A 9568-nucleotide genomic window follows, 5' to 3' on the forward strand; every position below is an offset into this window, starting at 1 on the left:
CGTTTTTCTATCCAAAAATGCATCAACTTTGCTGACAACCCAAGAAAAGAATCAACTGTAACGACTAGTACAGAGAAGGTGTTCAGTAACGGGATGTGCATGTCTGTACCCGCCTCTCTCTTGACCTCGCCTTACGAATACTCAAATACAATGTTCAGTTGTTGTTGTTCTCTTTGCCCACTCCTTTCTTTAGCCTACTTCCTGACAACCTTTAGCTTAATTTATAACCTCTACGCAAATGACTTCCAAGTCTATAGCCCCAGATCTGTAGGCTGAGCATCCCTAATCTAAAAATCTGAAATCCAAAATGCTCCAAAATCCAAAGCTTTTTGAGGGCCAACATGATACTACAAATATTAATAGATTTCATACCTGACTTCATGTGACAGGTCACAATCAAGAATTCCACAATACAAAAAACATTGTATAAAGTTATCTTCAGGTTAGGTGTGTAAGGTACATAAAATATAAAGGATTTTTATTCTTTCGGTCCAATCAAGATATCTTTATTTATATACAGATATTCCAAATTTGAAACAATCTGAAATCCCAAACACTTCTGGTCCTGAGCATTTTGGATAAGGGCTACACAGCCTGTGTCACTTATCAATCTTTAAATATTTATTGTGTATTTTTATGTGACTTTCCAGTGTTATTGCACATACAATATTTCTTTTTTTTCCCTTTTTCGTTCCTTTTTTTTTTTCCAGGTATAACAAAGCAGGGAATTTATTGAAGGAGAGGGAAGGAAAACCAGAACTCCCAAGAAGGGAGGGGTCCCAGAAAATGGGTTGCAAAGAGGAACTGGAGCAAGGGGTTTTTATCTGGGCCTGAGGGGCCTTCTCCGGGATTGCTCCAGACGAGGTTCATGCATTCATTATTTTTTTCTTTTAAAAAATATCCTTTTTATTTATTTCCATTTGTTATTGTTACTTATTAATTTGACCAGAGAGAGAGAGAGAAAGAGAGAGGAAGGGAAAGGGAAAGCGAGAAAGCAAGCTGCCAGGTGTGGGACTCAAACCACAGTTGGCTGTAGGAATCCAGCACCTTTAACCACCACACCACTGCCAGCCCATGCTTTCATTCAGTATTTCTAACAACAGGATTATACTGCCTCTTATAACTCAGACTCAAGGTCTCAGAACGTATCTTGATCTTTTTTCCCCTCACCTTACATCCTCAAAGTAACGCCTTTCCAGTCCATCTTTTCTTCTCCCACGCTTACTTCTATCCGGATCTCACAGTATCATGTGTTCTTTCTACAGCTTTCTAATGACCTCCTTTTCTACTCTTCCTTCTAATTTGCTTTGTACAGTTACCAGATCAGCCCAAGTGGTCACTTCTAACATCCTCTAAAGTCACTCTTAATTGTCTTTCAAGTTGTATCAGTTAGTTACACTGCCTGTAACACCCAGCTCTTGGGATCTGGATATCTACATGACTTGCTTCATGTGTTTTTGTGTGTGTTATGTTCTCTTAAGCTATAGTGAACGCTTCATGAAGGGCTCATGCTACACGCAGCTGTATGTTCCATAATACATGGTATACTGCTATACAAACTGTTTGACAATATTTGTAAGTGGCGACTGGAAAGACTATACTTTGGGAATTTATATGAGTATTAAAGAAATAGTTCTGGTGGAGACAGATGCAATAAAATTTTTTCGTGAGGCATTTTGACAGTTCTTCAGAGTTCACCCAAATTCTCTCAGTATGTTTGTGTGCACATACACACATTATTTTAAGTGAAAATATCTAAGCTTACACTTAACACTCAATAAGCCCCACAACAGCCATGATATAATTTTTGAATTTGTTATATGGTCTGACTTAGATTACTAGCCTAAGCCATTTTGTAAAAGTAGTTTCATCATTATTTAAGCCAATTAATAACACACACACACACACACACACACACACACACACACACACACACACACACACACACACACACACATACACACACACACACACCCTTATGTGGCCTGTCTATGTCCACTATGTGCCAAATTCTATAAAAATCTAGCTTAGTGAACCGAGTGATGACAGGTCAGAAAGTTTCTGATTCCGCATCTAGCCAATTTCTAACAAGTCCAGGAGCTCATGGCATGTTGTCTCTAAAGCTCAGTGAAGGTGCTCAGTTTCTTTACACTTCTACCCAAGTAGAGTACAAGACAGAAAGAAAGAAACTCCAAGGTGATTGTGGGTGAACTCACAAGCCCTACCAATTTTATGTAGTGTATGATTGTGCATGTGAGACTGAGGGACATTAGGGAGGCTTTGCTTAAATATAAGAAACTAGATAATTAAAGAGGCTGCAATATTAAAAGTTTCCATAAATTATTATGTAGAAAACTTCTGAAATTTAAATATACACTATTGGAATTAAAACAATTAAAAGTGAGTAATTATGCAGGATGGCTATTTTAACCCAAATTCGTTACTTAACCAACTCCTAGTTTCTGTGCTCTTGAAGTATTTTAGTACTTCGAGCAAAAATAAAAATCTATAGATAATCTTCGAATGGATTTTTGGCCGGTAGTTTTAAATCTGCTAACCTACTTTGGCAGACTAAGAGTTACCTCTGAAATCCACTCTTCCCTTTTCCGCCTTCACAGAGTTACAGCCTCTCACACTTGGATGTGGCCGAGACTAAGGTCTTGCCAGTGGCCTGGAAGTAGAAGTGATGCAGGCAACCTCTGGGTCACTTGCGTAGAAAGAACTGCTTGCCTTCTACTTTCTTCCCATGGTCTGGAAGGTAGGTATGGTAGTGACCCAGATTTAACCAGTTAGATAGCAGCATCTTGACAAAGGGCAGAGCAACAGTACGGCAGGGACCTATATCCCGAGTAATGGCATGCAGCAGAGTTGCCCCAAGAGCCTGGACCTTTCATCACTAGGCTTCTAGGTGACAGAGGGATAATCCAATTTGAACTACTTGGGTTTGTTTCAGCATTTTAACAGCATCTACTCTAACGCACCTGCCAAATATTTTATTAGACAGTATAAAAGTGGAAAAAATAGTTTGGAGTTTGCCTCATTTAGGAATGCTCCTTAGCATTTGGGAAAAGTATCTCTCCCCTATCAACTAAAAGAACCTAAAGATGGCCAGTAGCAGGGAAGATGTGGAGGGAGGAAAATATGAATAATCAGTAATTGGCTACACATACATGAGTATTCTTCCAGATCTTAGCATTTAACAGAAATTCTCCCATTTCTATACAAATATTTGAGAAATAAACCAAGTATTTTCTAGGAGAGAAACCAAATTAAGATGACATGGTACCATCTTTACTGCTTATGGATCAGTCCACTGAGATTTGTTTTTTTAATAATTATTTATCATTATTATTTTTAAAATTTGCTTTCTCTCTCTCACCAGAGAGAGAGAGAAAAAGTGACAAAGCAAGCTGCCAGGTCTGGGATTTGAACTGCTCTCAGCCATGTGGCAGTCTGGCACCTCAACCACCATGCCACCTGCTGGCCTCTGAGTCCACTGAGATCTTAATCAGGAAGAACTGCTACACTGCCTCCAACAGTGACACTGGCACTTGGGCTTCTCTATTCAGATCACAGAAGACTGTCACTCAAATGTTAACTCCCATTAGTCACCTCCTCAGCATGATCACAATCCAGAAGAATTTTCTATATTTTTCTCTTATTAAAAAAAACATATAAACAAAAACATTCCAGATTCTTCCCTTCTTCTACAACATCCAGTTCAGTATACCAGAGAAATGTAAAGTTCTGGCATAATGATTATGCCACTGGATCCTGACAGAGTTGACCGTGGTTCGAGTCCTGGACCCAGGTATGTGTGTGTGTGTGTGTGTGTGTGTGTGTGTGTGTGTGTGTGTTTCTGTGCCCAAGATACCGAGAATAGAGGAGAAGGGACTGTGGTGTGGCCATGGCCATCACCCCTGTAGTGGGGGGGGGGTAGAGGGGATGGTTTCTCACTTGTGGTCTCTCTGTCTTTCCAGCAAGTGCACATGCCCTATAGCAAAAATCTCTCTAAAAAATAAATAAAACATAGTAATTGTAATGAGTGCTGAATTGAAAATTGTCTAATATGCTTCAAAATATCAAGTGAGGTGCAAATAATACACAATTTCATGGAAATGAAGTTATGCAGACTTCTCTGAGAGTAAGTGCCAGTGTGAGGTATTGTGAACATAATCATAGACACCCTTTTAATCCCCATTATCAGCAAATATCCTTCCATTTTCAGAAATGCCATATGCATACAGTCTTATCTATTATACAGATGAGTTTAATAAAAACTCTTTCCAGTTAAAGATATTAAGGAATTATTTACAACAAAACAGTATCATCTAACTCATTAGTTCCCAGAATATTACCTACCTATATCACAAGAAACAAGCCAAATTGTATATAAAAGAAAAAAAAGTCTAATCATTAATATTAGACAGTCATATGATAGACAGTCATAAGACTGTCTATCACACACCAAAATCTCTTTAATAAGGCATTATTTATAGATATCCCTGTCATTATGAGAGTTAAGACAATGCCAATAATTTTTTTTTCTTGGAGAGGTTTTTGCTATAGGGTGTGTGCACTCGCCAGACAGACAGAGACAGAGAGACAGAAAGCGAGAAATCATCCCCCAGGGGGGATGGTCACGCCACAATCCCTTCTCCTCCATTTTCCTCTCGGGATCTTGGGCACGCACGCACACGCGCCCAGCGTGAGTTTAAGCCACAGGGTCCAGGACTTGAACCATTGTCGATTACATGGGAGTTCAGCAACATAACCATTATGACAACTGCTAGTCCTGCCAATAATATTTTACTGATGTTACTAAAACTACATCTAAATAAATAAGGTGTGTTAGGCCAGCCGCCTAGCCTAGTGGTTAAGGGAGCCAGAACTCACATGGATTTGAATACCAACCCCAGTGGCCTGAAAAACATGCCAGGTACATGTGTCCAAAACCCTGACAGGATGGAGAAACAGAGAAGGGACTGCGGCATGACTCTCCCTCTCTTTCTGGTGAGTGCAGGTACTCCCCCCGCCCCCAGGGCAATTAAGGTAAGTAAGTAAGTGTATTAACGTGTATTTTATAACACTTTAAAAAGGAGATGTTTAAAAGGCTGCCTGGATTTCTCCCTAAGTATTATATAACTTTAGAACACCTTTCACATGAAAATGTTGAGTAGCATGTAATACTCCCCATTCCTCTTTTTTAAGAGAGGGGTGTCTTTCTAGGGTGCATGTCTCATCAGAAAGACAGAAAACAGGAAATCACCCATCGGGAGGGATGGCCACACCACAATCCCTTCTCCACTCTCCTCAGGATTTTGGGCATGCACATGCGCCTGGAGTGAACTTAAAGCCTCTGGGTCCAGGACTCAAACCACAGTCGACTACGTGGGACATAAGAGCAGTTGTACTATTGGTCTGGAATTAGAGTGCTTAGGGTTAAACTTCAGCTTCAGCAGGTACTAGTTACATGACAATGGGCAAGGAACTTCCATCTTTCTGTGCCTCAGTCTCCTTATCTATAAAATGAGGACAATAACAGCAACTAGCCCCCATAATTGTGCAAGTTACCTGAAAAACTACGTACCAACAACTGCAAATAGTGCTTGGTAGGCAAAAAAATGCTCAGAAACTGTGAACTCGTATTGTTACCTAATCCCCAACACTACACAGGATAGTAACTAAAAGCTGTCCAGAGCGGACAGTGGAGGTGGGGAGATGTACATCTTTTCCTTACCAAGATTAATATTTCTTGACTGAAGGTGGGAGATGGATACTAACATTTACTAAAAGTGTAAATAACAGGGCTAAATTTTTTTAAAGTTTTATTTATTATCATAATTTTTATATTGCATTGAATCACATATATCTTTACAGTGTATTACATTTCTTTTTCTAGCGTGATTACCATGCATATCAGTAAAGACAAAGACATTACTATCCACATCATGATCAAATAGCTTTTCATAATATTTTTCAGATTATTTATTCCTACTATTTTTTAAACATTCTATCACTATATATCATTTAGCTTGTATAAAGAATTTACTCAACATGAACTACTTCTCAGGCCATTCCAGTTGAGAATACTATACACGTCATCAACAGGTAATAAACCATTTCTGTGTCCCACTAATGTCATGCCTCTCTGTTTGTTCTCTTGCTATCCTTCTCTATACGCTTCCCTTCTCCCTCTGAATAGAGCTAAAATTTTTAGAAAGAAAATAAGAGCTCAAGCATATTTAAAAAAAATAAATATCAGTAGATTCTTAAGGACTAGGTCACAAAAGTCATATTAGTATATTTATAAAATTTTATAGAATCTCTATTAATAACTTTTTTAAGAAAATTAAAAGATGCTAAGGGATAGGCAGAGGCTAAAAAATGTTTTGGTCAGTATCTATGTTTGGATCAGTACTGTCTGCCTAAAATTTTGGCACAAAGAAAAGAAATAGCAATTTCTAGAAAACATAAAAAGAAAAATTAAAAAAACAAACAAAAACTGCCCCTTCAAGTGATACAGAAGGCACATAACATAGAACAAATTGAATCACCAGATGTTGATTATCATAATACACCAAGTATCTAGCATCACTTACTTTTGCTTCTATTTTTGAGTTTTTCTTTTAATTTCTGTAATAAGTAAGTAGTATATTTATAATCAATAACATTTAAAAAGCACATTATCCATCACATTTCATACACAATTATATTTACTAAAATGTTATAACTAGAGTATTACCTTTTTGTCTCCTTGTTTTCGTCTCCTTAACCCTGGTCTATAATCATCTCCAAATCTCAAAAAATAATAGTAAGAAACTAGCCTCTCAATAGGATCTCTTATGACATTAATGTAAATTGGCTTCTTCTTCACACCAAATCTGAAATATAACAAAAATTATAAAGGTAAAATCAACATTTTCATTGTTTAGGTGTGTCCTGAAATTATGTGTGCATGTGTGAAGTATTGATCTTATACAGAAAGAAGAACATGAATTAACTGAAATAAAATAGAGAACATATGAAGATTGAGAAATAGTTCATGGTATGTCACAATGGAGTGAATAAGAAATAAGAATTTAAAAATGATAGCTAAAGATGAAAAAAAGAAAAATAGCTGAAAATAATTATAAATTTTACTAATTTTATTAAAAATCATATAAAATATTTTAATTCTATGCCTTCATTAAATTTCTTTTTTAATTAAAGAATTACTTAATTTAACTTCATTTATTTACTTATTTTGATTTGACCAGAGAGGGACAGAGCAAGTGAGTGAGCAGGGCTTGGTGGGGGGATGGGAAAGCAAGCCACCAGGCCTGGGACTCAAACAGCAGTCAGCCATGTGGGAGGTTCAGCGCCCCTAACCACCACGTCACCTGCCAGCCCCAACCTTCACTAGGTTTCAAATCCAAGAAGACAATTCCTTTGCAAACAGTACAAACATACTAAGAAAATTACTAAAAATTCAGTATCTATAATTTAAAAATAAACTTATTAAAAGGTGTTTTATTATACTCCATAGTCAATCATTTGGTGCTATAAAAGGAGTTCCAAATCCAGCAATGATATGTTGCAATGATTTCTCATTTTTCTCATCAAATTAGGTAAACATAATCAATGAATATGGCATTTATCAACATAACGTATAACCATCTGAATCTACCTTCTCCTGTTGATGATTTTAAAGACATGATAGAAGTGAAAGGCATTAAGTTTTCAGCATTATTTCCTTTGGGAACGATAAAGAGTTGAAGGAACATGAGCAAGAGTTCACTTTAGCAACCCTTACAGACTACTATTGTCCAACTGGCTCCCTGTTCTAACAATCTCCCCAATCCTAGTCTTGACATTTTAGTAATCTTGACAGAAGATTCTTCTTCTTCTTATTCTTCCCTTATTCTTTTTTTTTTGGAGAAGTTTTTGCTATAGGGCACCTGCGCTTGCCAGGAAGAAAGAGAGACAGAAAGCGAGAAATCACCATCTTGGCGGGATGGCCATGCCCAATCCCTTCTCCTCCATTCTCCTCTCAGGATCTTGGGTGCACACGCGCCCGGCATGAGTTTAAGCCACCAAGTCCGGGACTCGAACCACGGTAGACTACATGGGAGTTCAGCAACATAGCCATTACGCTAACTGCTGGTCCCCTCCTTTTCCTTATTCTTGATTTAATAAAGTTAACCACATCCTTTTGATTTCTCTTTTATAGTTTTTCTTACTATTTTGACCTTCATCATTCTTTCTCTTTACCAGTGCCCTCCTCCTTCTGAGGCCACTTGCTTCCCTACTGTAAGCATCTACAATAGCTGGTTTTCTTAAGTGCAGTCTGTCTTTCAGTTCGCCTTCCAAACAAATTCTCAGTTGGTGTTCATAAAACATTTGTTAGATCACTCTTCCTAGAAATCTGAAATAACTCTACAGATTAGTTTACATCAAACTCTTTGCCTGGTTGTCTTACATTTGTTTGCCTTATGTCTTGAGTACAACTTTATTAATCCAACTTTGTCATTTATCTATTATGTTTGATTTGTCGTTTCTTCTTTCTCCTGTACATCATATCCATTCCTATTTCTCCTTATGTGCCTTTGCTCATTCAGTCTTCCTTAATTAGCATGCCATTCTCATTTTCCTTTTCTATTCTTCCTTTCTGTGTATTCATTCAATCAAAAATAGTTTATGTGTATATGATATGTACCAGGCCCTATTGTAGACACTAGGGATTCAGGAGTGATTCAACACACACACACACACACACACACACACACACACACTCCTCATCCTTCCAAGGATAACATTCTACTTGGGAGAGACAGATGACAAATAAATAAGCAAACATGTCAGATGGTAAAAAGTACTAAGGAAAAAAAATTGTAAAAATTAAATGCAAAGGGGATAGAGAGTGTCAGGGGAGGAAAAAACAAGAGTTCAAATCAAAATAGTGTTCTTGAGAAGGCATCACTGGTGCTATGTAATGAGGTGGCTCCATAAAGATAACTGGAGGAACGCACTCTGCGAAGGTGGGACTCCCAAGTATGAAAGCCTGAAGCAGCTAATGCTGGGCATTTTTGAGGAAAACAGGGTATCAACCTGGCTGCAGAATCAGAGAAGCGATAGTAACCAAGATAGAGTTGGGTAGTGAATGCAGATCGGGTGAGTCTTGTATAACTTTGTAAGAATTCATTTTTTCAAGAGCTGGGAGGGCCCACTGGAAGGGTTAAGGAGAGAAGTGTCATGATACTGCTGCTCTGGGAGAAACAAAGGGGCAATAACATCTTGGGACCGTTGTTCTCAATAATTCCAGTATACGAGTGTTATCTGCTTTCATTTGACCTTTTCTACATCTTGGAGCTGTCAATGTCAGGCAGTTTATCTCTATTTTTTTTTTAATTTAATTTTATTTTTACTTCTTTCATAAGAGAGAAAGAGAAAGCCAAGGACTTTCAACTTGTTCTTGCATTGTGTCCTCCCACCACCAGGCCTTCCAGCCAGTCAAGATAATGGCACACACATCCCCCCACCTCCCACCACCCCAGCACGTACAGGTCCACTGAGACGGAACCCTGAT

At 38.0% G+C, this 9568-nt stretch overlaps 1 protein-coding gene across 2 annotated transcripts in view; it reads right to left on the reverse strand.

The window, feature by feature from the left end:
• HS2ST1 (heparan sulfate 2-O-sulfotransferase 1) overlaps positions 1–9568 on the reverse strand; it is a 196628-nt gene that overhangs the window by 11976 nt on the left and 175084 nt on the right. For both annotated transcript variants that reach the window (XM_027768749.1, XM_006169694.3), the window contains exon 4: positions 6746–6884. In XM_027768749.1, the coding sequence (XP_027624550.1) occupies positions 6746–6884 (139 nt within the window). The remainder of the gene's footprint in view (positions 1–6745; positions 6885–9568) is intronic.

The sequence above is a fragment of the Tupaia chinensis genome, unplaced genomic scaffold (assembly GCF_000334495.1).
Source record: "Tupaia chinensis unplaced genomic scaffold, TupChi_1.0 Scaffold147417_1, whole genome shotgun sequence".
Classification (NCBI taxonomy): Eukaryota; Metazoa; Chordata; class Mammalia; order Scandentia; family Tupaiidae; genus Tupaia; species Tupaia belangeri.